The following is an 18678-nucleotide window of genomic DNA, read 5'->3' on the forward strand; positions in this document are numbered from 1 at the left end:
CTGTGTGGATGGTTGAGGGGTCGGACATGGTCCAAAGTGACGAATAATGGGACAGTTATGCACGTAAGTATACGAGACTGCCGCAAGAAAAATTGAGTAAGGGATTAGAATGATTAGTGAATAGTAATAGCTTACATGATGGCAGCAGATTATGAAACTGGTGTATAGTATTCTACGTGCCCAAAAGAGAACCTCCTAGGTCAATGTTGCTCAGTTGGTCCTCTAATGGAGATTAGTGTCCTATTTTCCCAAGTATCTCCAAGGAACGTATATACTAAGCAAAGATAGATTACCAGATTTAGAATTTTGGCCTGATTAGGGAGAGGCTTGATCTTCTGTCATTTCTTTTGAAAGTATTTGAATGGAATACCCGGGGGATTGTGGTGCCAATACGCTAAAATGCACGCTTTTCCTCCTCAGTTTCACAATCACTAGAATAATACCCTCCCAACTGTGCTTCTGTTGTTAATGACATCGGACCATATGATTGCCAATAATTTTGAAGCATATTAGCAAGCCGCCTCATGGTGCCGTTATTTGTAAATCTCCAAAAAGCAAGGACTTGATTAAGAAGAATCTCCCGATCGGATGGTTGCGTTAAGCTCCTTCCAATCGTAAGCAGAGGCCAGCAGTAATAATCAGCAAAGTAGTCTTTCGATGGTTGAAGCTGCAGGACCACTTTCATTCCTTCTTGGATGAGTATATTGAATTCTTGGTTAGATGCAGCAAAAGACATGCGATGTACCAGGATCCGACAACCGATAATATATAGTCTCGGTCCAATGAAGGCAGTTTGGCGCAGTGCTTTGGTTTGCCATTGTGGGAGAGTGGTCCGTGTGTTATCGTTCTTATTATCCCAATCTGCTACTGCGTTTAGAGTGCCCTGCAGGGATGACTCTAAGCAATCGTTCCATCGACGAAGGTCGAGATCAAGTTGCTGGCAAGTCTCAAAATCGATATTTTCTTGGTATGATGCCTGGTATAACCGATAAACCTTGTAAATGCATCGGAATACCTGAGGTGGGATTCCAAGAACCGGTGAATCTGGATGTGTGAACAGCTCCGGTAGGAAGTGTTGGTGAATGGCCTCTTCGGCCATTGAAAGGGAAACTTCAATTTCAGCAAAAGAGTTTCCCGTATCTCGGAAAGGAAGACTAGTTGCCACGTGAAAGATGAAAGACTCACAAGCCAATCGATGCATGGCCTTATTCATTGTGGAGATAGTGATTTGGGAATTGCTTATATAGGCGTGGGAATGGAGTTGAATCAACCGTGCCGCACCTGCGAGATGTATGCTGATCCCAGGAGACTCGCGGGGTTTAGATCTCTTTTCAATTCACGCATGTTAGGATATCGTTACACTACCATTTTGATTATGTCACTGACCTCGTATATACACAGCATCATAATAGTCAGCATAGCGACCAGCCATCTAGATGGAAGGTTCTCTTCGTTCAAAAAGCTCCTCAATCCTGCAACAGCTTGGGTATAGTGAAAGCGAGCCAGTCGATTAAATCCTGTTTTTGGTATCTCCGCCCCACAACAGGCTAGCAAGGCATGCATGCAGAATGGGTTTTCAAAGGCCAACGTTAATGTTTCTTTGCTCAAAGCATCGCTTATTAGGCCATTGGCTGCAGGTCGGATTAACTGGGGAAGAAACGTAGATCTCAAAAAATCAAAAAGAGGTCGGCTTTCCCTAGTTATTGCGGAAGAATCTGGCAAGCGAGCAGGGAGTCCTAGGCCAAGCAATGTATGGAAGTCATCCGCGAGTCTGGGGAAAGAAGGTTCATCTCGAGACCATTTCTTCAGGGAAAGCGATTCTGAGGAACCCATCAAGGTAATAGAGCTATTGGGAGAACTCGATGGCACTGACTTCAGCTGTTTTGGTAGAAGTATTGCGCTACCTGGACTTCGGTCTGATCCATGTTCAACGCTCTCGTTGCCATCACTGAAGCCGTCATCGGATGAGCTGTTTCTTGAGCCAGAATGGCCAGGCCCTGGACTATCTGGAATATTCCAAACGCAACTCAAATTTCGTTGAGTACAACTGAGACATTGTAATGGAGTTTCATCACACTTTTTTTTTCGTCTTCGGCCTTATTCTGTCTCAGCACGGTTTATATAATTCAAAGCGTCTTTATGATTAAGAACGAGGGCCGGTTCTCACGATAACTAGCCCAAAGTCTCGTTACAGTTCGCATGGGAAGATGAAAAGCACTATAACTTACACGTTAAGCAGCCAGTCTTAGTGCGCAAATGAGCTGGCCGACGTCGTGCCTGTCGGTAAGCTTTGCCAGGGATGGCTGTAACCGAAGATGGGGTTGCATCTCCCGCCATGTCCCTCCGGTTCTACGGCGAGCTCATTTGAGGCTTCGATAAGCTAGTGACTGCCCCGATGCCTTTGTCAGGGGTATTGAAAGCATGGAGTGAAGGAAACAGTGATGACACTGCAAAGAATGTGATAGCGATCATAAGATCAGGTTCCCTCAAGAGGCAACGGCAATGGAGCAACGGAAGGCCTCCGATCCACTATTAATTACGAACTTCGGATCTTGGATATTCCGATATCGGTCCGAATTATCTACGGAATATAGAATGCCAGTCTATTGTAGGAATTTCTTTTCTTGATACATAGGAACAGAAAGAAGTCTGACACATATGTTGCAACACATAAGTTGAGGCTCAGATGCGTTTAAAAATTTGGACAATAATACACAGTCGTGCAACTATACTAATCATGTGTATTATATACAGATTTATTTCCAAATCTCCGTGAACTTGCAGAATTTGACCCAAAAGCGTCACTTTCCGCCGTACCTATCACGTATTAATACTACATTTGTGCCACTCTTCACACTCAAAGATATTTGACCAATTGATGGTGCTTTGCATTTACTTGAGAACAAAACCACTTGGATGGAAGTCATGTGCCATAATCAGGGATATTTATAAGAACAAGACGTTTCATCTTCATTGAAAGATGTAGGCTGAGAAGGTGAGCCCATAAAGATATCTTCAAATAGGCTGCCGAAAGGAAGTGAAAAGGAGAACGATGCGTTCGTGTTGTCCTGCAGAATTTGGTCAAACAAGCCTCCAGCTGGTCCAAGATTAGCAAGACTGCTGCGAGTCTCAGCTTGGGGACGGCTATGTAGTATCGGGGATCCTGTTGGTAGGTCCTTCGAAGAATCTCGCCCTCTCTTCCGGCTGAGAAGGGCCTCATAGATCGGAAAGAAGGCGCCAACCACCGGCAATCTATCTTGCAACTTGTCAAGTATCGCCATACAGAAATGAGCGCGATGCTCTGAAATGAGCCGGATACCGCTATCCCCTCGATGAATATTGGCTATGTAAATCGAGAGCACCGACAGCACGGGGGCGATTCTGAAAAGGACTTTAGCGTGACAGACTTGAAGCGATATCATTCAGGAAACGTACATGCTGGCTGCAGCGGCGTATACTAAATCATTCGTCATAATGATTTCCAGCAAGTGTGATATCGCTGTACATATCTCAAACGTCGGAGTATCTGATCCTATGTTCTGAGAAAATCTTGGATTGCTCCGATGCAAAAGTAGCCGGTATTCCCTAGAAATTTAGCATTTATATCGCGAAGAGGCCTTTCCAATGTGATTATCATACTGGTATAAGATCTCAGTTAAGACTGCCCATGTGCTACTCTTCGTTGACAATGATCGGAATGTCGGCGAAAGTGATGACCACCACAACGAAATCTGTTCTAAACAAATGTCCTGAGAGTGTCCAGTACCTTGGTCAAGTTTGATAGTGAAATATCGATCCACTATAAAGTCATCAGGATTATAGGGGATTTTAAAGCGGAAATATGGATATTTTACCTGTGCGAGCCAGCTGAACAGCATTCACTGCAAACATATTTGCCTCACTAAGAGTTTGGCCAACCTTTTCTGACTCAATATTCTCATCAAGCCCTTCGAAGTCTGTCTCTGAGAGAGTGTCAACATTGCAAAGTCTCCCTTGTACATGAGGTGGGCGATCGAGAAGCATAGACAAGTTAATGTCCATGGCCTAGTCCAGAATGTTAGGCAGATCACAGGCTCGAAACATTCCACGCATAAACTGACATAAACCATCCACCACAGCCTTCGCCATATTTTGCGATCTTTTTCTTCAAGGTGAAGATATGATTTCCTAGAGTATTGTGTCAGTCTAATTTGTCCGTGCTAGGGAAACGATAAGACCCACGCTTGATTCATTCCCAAAGCCTGTGCTATCCCTGCAGAGATACCAAGCCAGTACCAAGGGTCTTTGTGCTCTAGAAGTCCACTCCACCAATGGCACATGAGGAATGTGGCCTGTATCATTTTGATCGCATCGGTTTCATATCCAGCATCATAAAGCAATTTTGCTCGCCGGTAAAAAGTGAGGCTCGCTGAGTATCTGGACGCAAATCCACCATCAGCAATCACAGAGTCCGCACAGTAAGTGGTGGCCGCGATGTAGACTGCGTTCAATAGTAAGTGCGAAAAGGTACCATCTGTGAGGCTGACAAGAAACCTTGACTTATCTAGAATGGGTAGCGCAGCAAGTGAGTAATTAAAGTAAGCATCGAGAAGAGCTTTGCTAGTCTCCTGTGATGGTAGATCAAATGCTCCTTGATTTACAAGGTTTTCTTTAGTAGATGCGTGGAATCTCTCAATTTCTTGGGCCGTAGAGCTGCCCATCCGGGCCAGCATGGCGCCTTGGAGACGGTCTTGGAGTGGGGGCGCATCGGACGTTCCCTCAAAGGGATTTCCAAATTGTTGGATCAAGTAGTTGAGATTCGAAGAATCTCCAACGTATGGTACCTTGCCACCAGGTTCGCGAGCTGGAAAATATTGGCTTTGCTGCAGCGGCTCCCTGTCACTGCGATCATGATGGGTGCCCAAGGATGGACTCGAAGTCATCACTCCTCCATATGGGATGTTGTGGAATGGGACACACAGAGAATTCTGTGAACCAGCTCCAATCGGTAATATAGGAAGTTTTCGTTTTCTAGACCTATGTCAATACCAAACATTCAATATGAAGAGCTCGCTTCGTGGGTTTTACCGTCCACGCCGGGAAATAATAGGTTCACACACGAGCCGGGCATTCCGGCAATTAGAACATGCTACACCTTCGCGGCGGTCGCATTTGACCCGTCGTTCATGGCAGAAACAGCAGGCGACCTTGACTGCTGCGCTTCTGCGAGGCATATGTTTGTTACGACAGGAGTAGTTGCTTGACTGTTGTGTGAACTCAACGTCCTGGGTTCGGCGAAGTTGGAGAAGTGGTACCCACCAAGTCGCCGAATTTAAACCCAGGTGATTGGATGAAATGTACACTCTCCCGTGTGATTGGATGTTCACCAGTAGCATTTGGGAGAAATAAGTGAACCCCCAAAAGGAAAAAGAGAGACTTTTTAAATATTTGACTTTTGTTTTTCTCTCTTTTGTTTTGATTAAGCATCATGTCTTTGAGTTCAGGTTATTGGCCCATCCTTCATCGCTCAAATCCATGGAAGGGGCAATTGGGTGTCTCCTCGTCCAAGCCGATCCCGATGATGCGACACTTAAGCACACCTTCCAATCATCGGGCCACTATATCAAAGTCTGTGTCGGAGAAACCGCAGAAAACTGGAACGGCAGGATACCTTCTGTATGTTCGATACTGGATGGTGAAGCAGCACCTCGTTTGATTCAGTGCTGACCTTCTGACGTTGATTAGGGCAAAGGCGGACGATTTGGTGAACTGGGGGCGACAAGGATCGCTATGGCCTCTATCGTTCGGTCTTGCATGCTGTGGAATTGAAATGATGCATACGTCAATGCCGCGTTACGACCAGGATCGACTGGGTATTATCTTCCGTGCTTCGCCCCGACAAGCGGATGTCATGATCGTGGCCGGTACAGTTGTCAACAAGATGGCTCCAGCATTGAGGCTATTATATGATCAAATGCCGGAACCGCGATGGGTGATTAGCATGGGTAGTTGCGCCAATGGTGGAGGATACTATCACTACAGCTACAGTGTGGTACGGGGCGTAGACCGCATTGTGCCTGTCGACATCTATGTGCCTGGATGTCCACCAACTGCAGAGGCTCTTCTGCAGGGTCTTTTTCTCCTTCAGAAAAAGATGCGGAGGACACAGGTGACGCGAATGTGGTATAGGCGCTGATTGAAGGGTATTGTCTGTCAATCTTGTATATTCTATTCAAAATATATACTTGGCTTTTCACCAGGAAATCGTGGCGGAAAATCTATACAAACTTCATGATCGCAATCATGTTCATCCTGCTCTATATGGATGCTCAGCTACAGTACACGAATGATATCAGTGTGCTCTACCGGTCGATCTATTGACATATTTTCGGATGAGGACCCCAGGTTTTCCTTTTACTATATAAGAATGTGGAGGTCGATCAGCAACGACGAACACCACTTGAAACATCTTCTGAAGGGATATCACCGACGTTTCGGGGGTGGGAGATACCAATTTTTCAATTTCGGACATTAATTAGTTTTTAATATGTATTTATGGGGCACAATTGGTTAAGATAACTGCCCCTATCGCTCGAGATTCTCTCCGCCTCGGCGAACGCGGCTACGTCACCGTTGAACCCCGCGGGCTATTTTCTGCCGCCAACGCGGGCACCCACGCGACCAGGGTCTTCCTTGCTCCAGTCCTCCTCGCCATCATGCCGGTCACCGTATTTACCAATGGGCGCGTATTTCACCCAGAGTCCTCGGGTAATAGCTTTGCCTCATCCCTAGTGATTGACGGGTCCCAGATTTTGTACGTGGGCTCCGTCAATGACGAGCGGGTTCGCCAGGCTCAATTGAAAGGGACCACCGTCGACTTGAACGGTCGGGCCATCCTTCCTGGGTTTATTGATGGCCATGTACACATTCTCAACTTCGGCTTATCCTTGCAGAAGCTAGATCTCCTGCAGTGCAAGTCGCTGAGTGAGATCCGCGATGCAATCAAGTCTTACGCTGCACAAAATCCTTCCGAGCCGCGAATCCTCTGCCGCGGATGGCTGCAAGTTGTCACTGGCGGTACAGCTCTGGCATCTGCGATAGATGATCTAGATCCTCGACCGATCTATATTGAATCCCTCGATCTGCACTCGACTTGGTGCAATAGTGCCGCAATCAGGGAGCTTCAGGTAGATTCAATGTCCGACCCACCAGGAGGCACCATTCATCGCCTTCCGGATGGCCGACCATCTGGTTTGGTGGACGAGGCGGTGCAATTTAATGTCGTCTGGCCGTTCTTGAATCAGGCTGCGTCAGCAGAGAAAAGGATAGCAGCGATTGAGGCAGCATTGTCGGCCCATCGTAGGGCTGGGTACACCGGCCTAGTCGACATGGCCATGGACGAGATGAACTGGGAAGCGTTGAATTTGTATCGCAATCGATATGGTGATCCCCCTTTGCATATCGGGGCCCATTGGTTGATCCCGTATACTCGTGATCATGCGGAGTTTCATCGTGTCATCGATCGAGCAATTGAATTGCACAAAGACTACAACTCTGCCAATTCCCCCGCATTACGGATCAATGGAATTAAACTCATATGTGATGGAACGGTGGATGGTTGCACTGCAGGCCTGCTCCAGCCTTATGGTGGCCTTACAGATCTGGTTGAACCGATCTGGCCTGCACCAGCCATGAAAGAGGCCGTACAACGAGCCACGAATTCTGGTTTGCAGTGTGCCCTTCATGCCATAGGCGACCGGACGGTCCGTGATGCCATCAATTGTCTTTCTGAAGTCCAAAATCTTCGCGACTGTCGCCATCGTATCGAGCACCTTGAACTCACAACGCCTGAAGATGCCAAGCGACTAGGAGATCTCGGTATTATTGCTTCGGTTCAGCCGGTTCATTCGGACCCGGCTACATTCGGCGCGTGGCAAGGGCTTATTGGCGAACACCGCTGCAATCGAGCATTTGCCTACCGGGACTTTGCCGACAGTGGTGCACCCTTAGTATTTGGTACCGATGCACCTACCGCAAAGCATCTGCCTTTGCCAAACCTTTACAATGCTACTACACGCCGTTCAGCTCTTGAACCTACCATGACTGAGACAGTTAATGCTCAATTTGCTCTCCCTCTTGCCACCGCGGTCTCTGCAGCTACATCGGGGGCGGCCTTTGCGGGGTTTGCCGATTCGTGGACTGGAAGCTTAAGGCCAGGCCTACAAGCTGATTTCGTGATAATTGATATGAATTGGAATCCTGATAAATTGCTAGAAGCCCAAGTCTGTCAAACTTGGTACAAAGGTGAAAAAGTGTTTGATATTGCTGACGGTGTTTGATTTGTCTCCCGCATTTGAACCGGTCAATTCGCCTGCTCAATGTGAACAGCCGTCGTGAATCCCTTGCCTGATTCAATTGCCTTTTCCATCTCCACGTTTGTTGCTGCAACAACGTCTTCGCCATCGAACAACTTGGTGATCTCTTCCAACGGCACATAACGTGTTTCCACATAAAACACCCAAATGACGACAATCTCCACTGCCAGGAAGCAGCAATAGAAGATATAATAGCGCCAGTGGATGTTATTTAGAGCGATCGGATTGACGTACTGATTGAAGAACAACGCAATATACATAGCAAATTCCATAATTGTATAGCCCTTTGCTCGCATGCTGTATGGCAGAATTTCTGTGGTATAGCTTGCGATCAAACCCGACCTAAACCTGTCAGTCAAGGACCCCAACTGGAGTAAGAAAGAGGAACTAACTTCAGATTATAGAAGAGGTAATAGATGAAAATCATGCCCAACACTCCTGATCCCAGGCTCGGACTGGCATGTATGTCGTATCGTGCTGAAAGGGCTGTCCAGACCACGAAAGAAGCTAGCATCCCTGCGGAGCTTACAATCATGATAGGTCTTCGCCCCCATCGGTCAACAAAAAAGCTGAAGAAAACATTTGTAACGAGACTGAAGGAAGTGAGAGCACCATTGATCAACAGCTGCTTGTTGGGATCAGTGATACCGATACTATCCATGATTAGGTTCAAGTAGTAGGAAACTAATCCGTTTCCTGACCACTGGGCGAAAAGACCGAAAGTAATGATAATCAATGTTCTTTTGCGGTTCCCTGGGGTGCGCAGAAAGTCCAGAAATGAACTCGAGTGTTCAGAATTCCTTTCCATGGCAATTGCTGTCGTGATCTCTATGTACTCAAGTTGAACTACTTCGTCATCTTCATTTCCTTCCGCGTGGTAGTGGGCTAGAATTTGCAGTCCTTTCTCTGGCTGGTCCTTTGAGATGTAATATCTTGGACTCTCTGGAATCCACCACACCACTGCCAGCATAAGCAACGTGAATAGTCCTTGAATTAGACTAGGTGCTCTCCACGACCATTCGTTCTTATCTGTTTGTTAGCAAAATCTATAATTACCCACAAGAAGGTTAACTCACTTTAATCTTCAGCGTTCCATATGTGGTCCACGCCGCGATGAAAGCACCAGAATGGTATGTCGCACCAGCTATCGTGACCAGAATAGCTCGATCTTGGGCTGGTGCAATTTCCGTAATGAGAAGTGGTGCTGTACAGATGACAATGATATCTCCAAACCCAAGAATATATCTTGCCCCTACAAACATCGAGAAATTTATAGACCCTGACTGCAACGCCACTCCAAGGAGCATGAAGAAAGAACCAAAGACTATACACGGCTTGCGTCCGAAATGATCTAGCATATAAGGTAGGAACACGAGGCCAGTTAGAGCTCCGGCACTCATGACACAGTTAAACAAGCCGAGGGTTGGTCCTTTGGGATGATTGAAGTAATCCTGCCAGTAGGATAACGATTGTAGCCCATTCCTGAGTGGTTCAGCAGGAGCGACTGTCGGGCATCCAAATTAAAATACTTACATCATGGAGTTATCGAATCCATTGGCCGTATTAGTCGCGATTAGAACCGCAATATAGAAGTATAAAAGGCGCATGTTGGGTCTTTTCCACCATTTAACCCGCTGAAAAGTCCGTCCAGCCAAAAAATATTGGCCTTTTGGTGGCTCGAGGAGCTTAGAATCGTGGGCCATTGGGAAATGAGTATTCCGATTTGTATGTACAGTTCTCTTCTTTTTGTCTTCAACGATATCAAAAGACTAGTCTGGGTCCAATTTTGTCATGGGGCGGTTGCCTCCAAAGTTTCCCTATCTACAACAGCAGTGGAACCAGGCAATAATAAGTAGTGGAACTGACCGACTTCGATTTTTGAATTTTTCCGGAGACAAAGACCATCACAGGATCAAGTTGCTGTAAATTCCTTACCAAGTTCATATTTTAGCCTATACTCCTGTAAAGATGTGGGGTAATCAGCCAACGCATCGTTTAGCCTGCTATACACGGATGAACGACCGTGTCTCAACGGGCAAATGGCTCGACGCCACAAGGATTCAAATAGCCTGGAAAGAACACTTGATGATTTCGCATCCTTCGAAAGGATTTGCGGCGGAAACATTTGCACTGCCAAACATGGACACGGAACACAGTAACCCAATAATTCCTGGCTTCGCGCCCGACCCATCGATATGCTTGATAGATGGCACATTCTTCCTAGTCAACTCTAGTTTTCATTTATTTCCAGGTCTTCCGATTTACTCATCGCCGGATTTAAAGACATGGACTCATATTGGTAATAATACAATGTCCCAGACGAGAAAAGAACGCGATAATAATTAGAATCGTGCAGGAAATGCTATCAATCGACCAGCGCAGCTTTCCTTGTACAAAGCGAGGACCTGGATGCACCCATGGGATGATGGGACAATGATGGTTGGCACGGGTGGGCTCTACGCTCCGACCATTCGCCATCACGACGGTGTCACCTATATCATCTGTACAAATATTATTCACAATTCCTCCAATATCGGGGATGAGTATAGTGAACAGTTCATCATTCACACCAAAAACATCCTTTCAGGGGAATGGTCCGATCCTATTATTTTCCCATTTCCAGGTATAGACCCCTCTTTACTATTTGACGACGACAGAGTATACGTACAACTCTGCAAGACAGGTCCGGATTTCGAGATTTTCAACCTGGAAATTGACATCGAAACTGGGAAAATACTTACAGAGCCAGCACTCATCTGGACTGGTTGGGCGAAGAAATATACCGAAGGGCCCCATATCTACAAGAAGGACGGCTGGTATTATCTTCTGTGTGCTGAAGGGGGCACCTTTCGTCACCATATGCTCAGTATAGCTCGGTCAAAGAGCGTTTGGGGCCCTTTCGAAAGTCATTCTAAGAACCCGCTGTACACTGCATATGGAACAACCCAATATGTCCAGAATACAGGTCATGGTGACTTATTCCAAGATCAACAAGGGCGATGGTGGGTGGTCATGATCGGAGTGCGATTATTAGAAGGACGGTCTATCATGGGCCGGGAGACATTCCTGGCCGCCGCCGAATGGGAAAGTAATGAATGGCCTGTTATCAAGGGTGTCGTGGCCTCTCGGGGGTCTCCGTCGGTCATCAATTCGAACTCTCTATACCTGTCACCTGAAGTTTCATGGGTGTACTTGAGAGATCCGAATCTAGAAGATTATCACATGTCCGATAACCGGATTAAGATCCGTGCTAGTCCTGCTGGGCTCGATGAGGTTCATCGAGCTGTCACTTTTGTTGGCCAGAGACAACGAAAGCTTGTTGGGATCGCAACCGTTATATTGGCGAATCCTCGTGCGACACGGCACGTTCGAGCAGGGTTGGCGCTCTATAAGGATGAGCATCGCTTCTTAAGCATCACCGCGGATTTCGAAGAGCAAAGTGTTATCTTTGAGGGAATGAACCGAGCACAATCATATCAAAAAAATCTCGTGCAAAAGACTTCATTGGACGAATACATAACATTAAAAATCATTTACACGGAGGAAACCCTCAGTTTCGTCTTCGAAGATGGTCAAGGAGGCTCAGAATGCATGCAGAAGGTCGATACAGCAGTAATGACAGACTTCGACTTTACCGGCCCGGTGATTGGGTTGTTTGCAACTGGTGAAGATGTTGAAGTCGAATTCTCGGATTTTGTCGTGGATGTTGAAGTCTCGAATGTTGAGTTGCCGTTATAGGGCGCCTTGATGGTTCTTTCCACGATCACCCAGGATATCACTGTACAGAAATCCCATTTACCATCGTCGCCCACGCCTGCCACCGCCGCCAAATCCACCACCTGGGCCACATCCCGGTCGGGGCCCACCGAAGCCCGACGCTCGCCCGTACCCGCCTCCCCAACCACCCCCGGGATGCCCTCCCCATCCGCCGCCGTATCCCATTCCACCTCCATAATGATGCCGAGGAGGTGGCCCCCATCCGCCGCCCATTCCCATCATCGGATGCCGGCGATGGCGAGGAAATGACATGCAAAGACCCATTATTCGATCACGTCCAAGAAATGACGCTGAGGTGGTTTGCGTATTTCGCCGTCGTGTAGTGTAGCGGGATATTCGAGAAAATTGGCCGAGACGGTGACTAGTTTAGTTACCTCTGAGATAGTAGATCATAGCAATGTCCAATAAGGGAGATTTGGGAGAACAAATTTTAGATCTTCTGCGCGATATCTCAATGATTTTGTACCATTCGGTACCAGTCCCCGATCTATACGTGCGCCGTGTCGTGTGCGTCATTCCGCAAGATCAGCTCTTCGTCCCACGGTTCGCCACCCAATCGCAACTTGGATCTAGGCAATCAATGACTAGTTTATACTTTTGTTTCATTCCATTTTTAGAGAAAGTATTGCGACGAATAACTGGAAGCTCTTCCGCCTCAGCACGTGGATACCCTTCAATAATGGTACTTGAAATCAAGGGCCCTGTCGCCTGTCCGAACACGCCGGGTATCTTCCCGATCGCTGCCTATAATCTCATCCTTGATCTTGTTTTCGCGCCTCAAGTAAAATCCTAGACAACTCACCGCCCCTTGGGCGATGACTAGTGAGCCAAGAGAAAATGCGTTCCCAAGTACATATGGCGATTTGCGATATATTTGGCCCGCGACAATACCTGCGCAGTTGCCCATCGTCTGTTGCAATCCGATCTCCAAAGCGCGTCGATAATGTGGAGCAATGTTCACGTTTAGCCAGGCCACATTGAGGCCAACACCAGTATATGTTGCAATGCCGATCAAGAATGTTGCGAAATATTGCACAGAGGTGTTCTTCACTGCAAGCAACAAAATGTAGCCGATAATACCGAATATGTTCGCGATGAAAATGAACTGAAGACTGTCAGTGTTGCGTACTTTCAAGCATACTTTCAAGCATATATACGTATTTTATCAACTTACCGATGCAAACTTTGAATAACGGTCTGAGCAGAAGGCCACCGTGATGAAAACAACCGCAGCCCAGATGTAGACGGGGACAGTCAACACATTGCTCATGAGAGAGTTATACCCCATTCCTTCCAAGATGGTCGGCAGGAAGGTGCTGAATCCATACAGAAGGATATCTTGGCAGAACTGAATAAGGCCCGACAAGAAAAGTTTCGGGTCCCCCAGAGCAATGCGCATTTCTTCCCAGCTGAATTCTCCGCTCCCCAGATACTTACGACGCTGCTCGTTGCGCACGCGCATCATCCATTTCTCTTCCTCGTTGAGGAAATAGGCTTCGGCTGGATTATTCGGCAGTCCAAACCAGATGAGAATGGCACAGACAGCACTGAAGAGACCTTCAATAATATAAACCCACCTAAGAATGAGTCAGTCAAAGTAAGGGAGAGACTCATCATTAGAGGAAACCTACCTCCAGCCCGCTTTGCCTCCGATCCCGTCCATATGCAAGAGTGCGTAGGCCAGTAGACCGCCAACGGCGCCCGAAATAGCCGCACAGCTCATCAAGTAAGATACTCGCTTCGCTTGTTCCTCTCGGCGGTAAACCATGGTCAAGTAGAGGTTCAGGCATGGAAACAAACCCGCTTCACAGGCCCCGAGAATTAGCCGCGTGGCATACAACGAACCCACTGACTCGATGAACCCCGTGAAAATAGTGGTCAGCGACCACACAATGCAAAGGCCCGTAAGGATATTTCGGGGAGTGAGTTTCTTCATGAGGACTGCCCACGGTGACTCGAATAACACATAAGTGACATAGAAGATGGACACGGCAGTGGAAAACTGGCTATCAGAGGCATTGATATCTTCCGGCATGTTGGCAACCTTCACATTTCCTGTGCTTCTATTAGCTAACGATTTCACATTCAGTTGACAGGATCTCTAGCTACGCATTTCGTACCGATGTTAGAGCGATCCAAAAAGCATGACAAATAGGTAAGCATGATGATAGGTACAAATGCCATATCCAGCTTGACGAGCAATTTTTGTTCCAGTCTCGGGTCCAACACCACATCAAGAGCTTCTCCAGCCAATGTTTCATGTGTCCCATCGTGATCTTGGTCTTTCTGAACCGACAATGTCGGTTCCAATTCGACCACCCCATCACGGTGACTGTCAGTGTCCATGATGACAGGTCGTTGTGCCTCAATGATAGGAATAGGTATATGAAGACGGATGGACAAACCAGGATGGAAAAGCCGTACTATATGGCTATAAGCAAAGCAAGGTTTCCGATTATCTCATACGATAACCTTGACGCCGCCCCGCCACAAGCCAAGAAGCTGCAAGATAGCAGAGGTGGAGGGAGGGGGTGAGGATCCCTTCCTATCTCTGGCCATCCAAACCACACGGATTGGCAGGGATGGGGCATCGGCCCGATGGGCTTCATGATAGAACGGGGCCACGAGAAATCTGATTGCTGGTTTACCACCTCGGACTCCTGACGCCTCCCGTCTATCACTGTGGATCTTTGCTAATTGAGGCAGGCCATTCTCTATCCCGCTCGTCGCCATTGGTGATTGGCCAACTTGTCATTCCGGTTGGCGCGGAGAAGCTCCGACTTCCCCAGACCATCGGCAAGTGGAACCCGATAGGATGAAATGAGTACTGTGGATCCATATTTGGAGATTAGACAAGGATATCCGAGGCTATCAGGCATCAGGTCGCTTGAATGAGCTTGGGGATCCAACCTATACTTCAGTTCATCGAAATATCTTTTCTTTGACGAACAGTACATCATGGGCAGCATTGTCGTCACAGCGCAAGAGGCACGATTGTTATGTCGCGCGAACCGATTGACCAACACAGCTGGAATCGCACCAGGATATCTGCAAGCTAATCTATTGGTATTACCAGCGCGATATGCGGTCGATTTCCATGATCTGTGCCTCCGGAATCCCGTTTCGTGTCCCTTGTTAGGCAAGACCATTATCCCAGGCGATGCCCGTTCTATCGAGCCCGCGGCCTGCATTCAGTCTGCCGATTTTGACATTCGAACCGATTTCCCGCGATATCGAGTATATCAAGGTGGGAAGTATTTGGAGACTCGTCAAGATCTGCTTGATGTATGGAAGTCCAGCCATGTGGGATTCTTGATAGGATGCTCGTTCTCGTTCGAAGATGCACTCACGGCCGCTGGTTTACAACCCCGACACCAGCAGACCAACACCATTGTCGCAATGTATCGATCGAATATTCCTCTATTGCCAGCGGGAATTTTCACTGGGGCCAATTGCATTGTCTCAATGCGTCCATATCAACTAGACCAGATCGACCGTGTACGAGAAGTCACACGTCCGTATCTTTCCACCCACGGCGAGCCCGTGGCTTGGGGCTGGGATGGAGCCAAGCAGCTGGGAATTGTCAACATTGACACGCCCGACTTTGGAGATCCACAGGTGTTCAAGGAAGGGGAGGTTCCCGTATTTTGGGTAGGTTCCATCTAGATCATATTTTCGGTATCAGAGCGCCAGCCATTCGGTAATTCTCACTAGAAATCTCTGTAGGCATGCGGTGTGACTCCGCAAATGGCGGTTGAGGCAGCCGGTCATCAAATAGACGGACTTGTCTTTGCTCATGAGCCAGGGCATATGCTAGTCACTGACTGGACCTCTGCCGATTTATCAAAGCTACGACCAGGGAGCTTCTGAGGGGAGGTGGGCCATTTGAGATTTGGGTCATAGTACATTCATTCCATATAAGAGGTCCTGAAGGTCATTTGTTACTCATTGAAAACGGACAAGAAATCGTCTTACTGCCTCAGACAACAATATCTCATAGACGCCAGTGGAAGGCACCATAGCCAATGCATGATCGTTCATTATTTAGGGCCAAGAACGGACGAGCCGCACCTCCTAGAATCTATTATCTAGCATCTAGCGTCTTGTGCCTAAAAACAATCTTTCATCACACTCGACAGCTCTGCGCCATAGTCAAACATGAACGAACCATTGGGCATCTGTTGCCATGAGGCATCCTCGGGTACTGGACCTGTTCCAACTCCCATAATTTGATCCTCAAGGTTACCAACCGCTTCAAACCACTCCATCAGTTCCTGTGTCATCTGAGCTCCATCCAGAGGGGTCTGGCTATTTGTACTCGACCCTGGACCTTGAATGGGAGATTCATGGACCTGGGAGGAGTCTTGCTGGCCAGTCTCAGCACCACTTGAATTAGGTGGTTTGCCTTTCTGTACCCCTAGCCCGAGCTGTGGGCCCAGCTTGCGAAGGCTACGGATAGATTTCCAGAGCCGCCTCGAAATGTATGATTTGGTTGAAAATCCCTTCACCAGCTCCAGAGCCCAGTAGAACTCTTCTTTGCAAGACCCACTAAATTGGGTCGGAGCTTGTGAGACGGCCAGAAATAGAACAGCCAGAGCAGATACCAGGAACCAGTTAAATGCGACCTGCTGTAACTGGTAGATGTCCGATGTTTCGTTGAGCTGAGTGATGAATCGAATAGTATCTTTCGCGATAGTCACAACAACCTCTGACTCATCCGGAGAGCGCATAATATGACCAGCTGTGTGCAGGACTGGACGGTGAATAAGCATACGTAGCTGATTAGCTCGTAGATACAACAATGCCCGAAGACGTTGTAGACTTCGAGGATCTTCGGGGGCTCCATTGGAACCGGAGGCGTTGAGCTGGTTGAGGCGCAACTCGTCAGGAATATCGTCTACCCAGCGTAAGACTTGCCAGTCCAAATAATTCATCTCGTCTTTCTTGATCTCGTTTGTATTATTGAACGCCGAAATGAATTTCCAGACTTTGGCCGCAATCCGACTGTACCGGATCATGACGCGCAAGTACGGGGTCTTTTCTTCGGGCTCTGGAAGCCAAGGGTCGATGTCTGTGTCCTCTAGTGAGAATGGCATTCCTGTGCCAAAGCTCCAACGCATGTCAAGGATATAGATCGACCAAAAGAGTCGTAATACACGATCTCTCCCGGCACTGATTATCGCAGGCTGATTGAGGGTTTCTCGTCGGTGAAGGCCCTTTTCGAGGCACATGCGTTCTACAATGCCAATGGTTCGCCAAGCCAGGGTTTCTTCATCCATCTGAAAGTAGAATATGGACTATTGCCCAGTCAGCTTGATCAAATCGGTTTTTGGTTTGTCGTGGCTACTTACAACAAGAGTCAGAAAGATGATGTTTTTGATCTCGGGTGGGCCCCAAACACAATTATCCTGGACTTCCCGCACACTGTCAAACAGCGCAATAGCCTTTTCGCTACGTCCGCTCGCCTCGGCTGTCAAGGCGCATGCGAACACCAACCTGAGAATATAGATATCGTCCTTGTCCACCTGGCCGTTAGGTTTTATGCCCGGCTCAACAGCGCTATGCATCAACCCATACAGCGAATCCACCTGCTCTAGAAGCTGAGGCAGCTCCAATACCGGGTACATAATGCCCATCTCCTCTTCATAGACCTTACACAGTCGCACCGCTTCGCTTTTCGGGAGGGACCATAGGGGGTCAACCGCTTGACGAAGGTCGAATTCACGGTCTGGCGCGGATGGAGAGGCCAAGGGCGACGGCTCCTGAGTTAAATCGCCCTCGGCGTCATCGCTGGGATCAGTTCGCTCTACAATTCCTCGTCTCTGTAGACTGGATTTTGCCAAGTCAAAACTGAAAGCAGAGGTTGTCGGGCCCTGGAATGGATTTTTCGTGAACGTAGACACCCGTCGGAGCGGACGTTGTGCTGGAATGAGTCCGTAGGAGCCTGTTACGGGACCGGTGACACTTGAGCGAGCCCTGCCAACCCCGATGGGTGAGGTTTCATTGTGCGCCATCGACCGGACCGTAGCCGACAGCGAGGCGATCTGGTCTTGCATCGATTTCATTTGGTCAAAAAGTCGCTCGAAATTCCTAGAAATATTGTTTTCATCAGTGAATGATCCAAGGATTCCAGGTTGTGAAACAGCGTACTCCGCCTCGCTCATGTTGAGAGGCCGAGGGTTTTCGACGTAAATGCACTCGACACGCAGCCGGCCACATCGCTGGCAAGGCGTTTCCCCATTGCACTTGATTTTTCGACGCTTGCATTCATTGCTACCAAGTGAAATGTCAATAAAAAGCGATTCTGAATCATGAGTTGGGAGACCGGGTAAGGTACCAAGCTAGCGCGATGTACTTGCGGCGTTTCTTCTGTGGTCGCTCTTCCAGCGACTGTTCTGCAGACGGCGGCTCCTCCCAGCCCTGAGGTATCGGTGGCTGCAAGTTTTCCATATCCAATAACTCAATGAGGGATTAGTGCCGGCTGAGTTATTGGATGGCAAGCCGGAAGGACACCAGGGGGTACGAGAGTGGAAAGGAGGAAGAGGAA

General features: G+C 47.9%; 8 protein-coding genes across 8 annotated transcripts; 4 read left to right on the plus strand and 4 right to left on the minus strand.

The window, feature by feature from the left end:
- Nucleotides 1-2936: 2936 nt before the first annotated feature.
- Nucleotides 2937-4922, minus strand: N7462_003229 (fungal specific transcription factor domain-containing protein; the record flags this gene model as incomplete). Its single annotated transcript, XM_057074955.1, has 6 exons — nucleotides 2937-3381; nucleotides 3436-3585; nucleotides 3640-3799; nucleotides 3855-4044; nucleotides 4101-4167; nucleotides 4222-4922. 6 exons carry the CDS (start codon nucleotides 4920-4922, stop codon nucleotides 2937-2939), a joined length of 1713 nt encoding a protein of 570 aa, XP_056934460.1.
- A 545-nt stretch (nucleotides 4923-5467) lies between these two features.
- On the plus strand, nucleotides 5468-6175 carry N7462_003230 (NuoB/complex I 20 kDa subunit family protein; the record flags this gene model as incomplete). Its single annotated transcript, XM_057074956.1, has 2 exons — nucleotides 5468-5655; nucleotides 5725-6175. 2 exons carry the CDS (start codon nucleotides 5468-5470, stop codon nucleotides 6173-6175), a joined length of 639 nt encoding a protein of 212 aa, XP_056934461.1.
- Nucleotides 6176-6695: 520 nt separating this feature from the next.
- Nucleotides 6696-8318, plus strand: N7462_003231 (amidohydrolase; the record flags this gene model as incomplete). Its single annotated transcript, XM_057074957.1, has 1 exon — nucleotides 6696-8318. The coding sequence occupies one exon, from the start codon at nucleotides 6696-6698 to the stop codon at nucleotides 8316-8318; it is 1623 nt and encodes a 540-aa protein (XP_056934462.1).
- Nucleotides 8319-8341: 23 nt separating this feature from the next.
- Nucleotides 8342-10057, minus strand: N7462_003232 (putative hexose transporter; the record flags this gene model as incomplete). Its single annotated transcript, XM_057074958.1, has 4 exons — nucleotides 8342-8696; nucleotides 8747-9378; nucleotides 9431-9836; nucleotides 9888-10057. 4 exons carry the CDS (start codon nucleotides 10055-10057, stop codon nucleotides 8342-8344), a joined length of 1563 nt encoding a protein of 520 aa, XP_056934463.1.
- A 706-nt stretch (nucleotides 10058-10763) lies between these two features.
- Nucleotides 10764-12092, plus strand: N7462_003233 (putative xylosidase/arabinosidase; the record flags this gene model as incomplete). Its single annotated transcript, XM_057074959.1, has 1 exon — nucleotides 10764-12092. One exon carries the CDS (start codon nucleotides 10764-10766, stop codon nucleotides 12090-12092), a length of 1329 nt encoding a protein of 442 aa, XP_056934464.1.
- Nucleotides 12093-12804: 712 nt separating this feature from the next.
- On the minus strand, nucleotides 12805-14477 carry N7462_003234 (allantoate permease family MFS transporter; the record flags this gene model as incomplete). The annotated part of the gene is made up of 4 exons (XM_057074960.1): nucleotides 12805-13236; nucleotides 13306-13708; nucleotides 13763-14186; nucleotides 14252-14477. 4 exons carry the CDS (start codon nucleotides 14475-14477, stop codon nucleotides 12805-12807), a joined length of 1485 nt encoding a protein of 494 aa, XP_056934465.1.
- A 612-nt stretch (nucleotides 14478-15089) lies between these two features.
- On the plus strand, nucleotides 15090-16001 carry N7462_003235 (DUF1445 domain protein; the record flags this gene model as incomplete). The annotated part of the gene is made up of 2 exons (XM_057074961.1): nucleotides 15090-15782; nucleotides 15858-16001. 2 exons carry the CDS (start codon nucleotides 15090-15092, stop codon nucleotides 15999-16001), a joined length of 837 nt encoding a protein of 278 aa, XP_056934466.1.
- A 239-nt stretch (nucleotides 16002-16240) lies between these two features.
- Nucleotides 16241-18581, minus strand: N7462_003236 (putative C6 transcription factor; the record flags this gene model as incomplete). Its single annotated transcript, XM_057074962.1, has 3 exons — nucleotides 16241-17428; nucleotides 17483-18404; nucleotides 18469-18581. The coding sequence occupies 3 exons, from the start codon at nucleotides 18579-18581 to the stop codon at nucleotides 16241-16243; spliced, it is 2223 nt and encodes a 740-aa protein (XP_056934467.1).
- Nucleotides 18582-18678: the final 97 nt, after the last annotated feature.

The sequence above is a fragment of the Penicillium macrosclerotiorum genome (assembly GCF_028827735.1).
Source record: "Penicillium macrosclerotiorum strain IBT 26536 chromosome Unknown utg000003l_segment0_segment0, whole genome shotgun sequence".
Taxonomy (NCBI): Eukaryota; Fungi; Ascomycota; class Eurotiomycetes; order Eurotiales; family Aspergillaceae; genus Penicillium; species Penicillium macrosclerotiorum.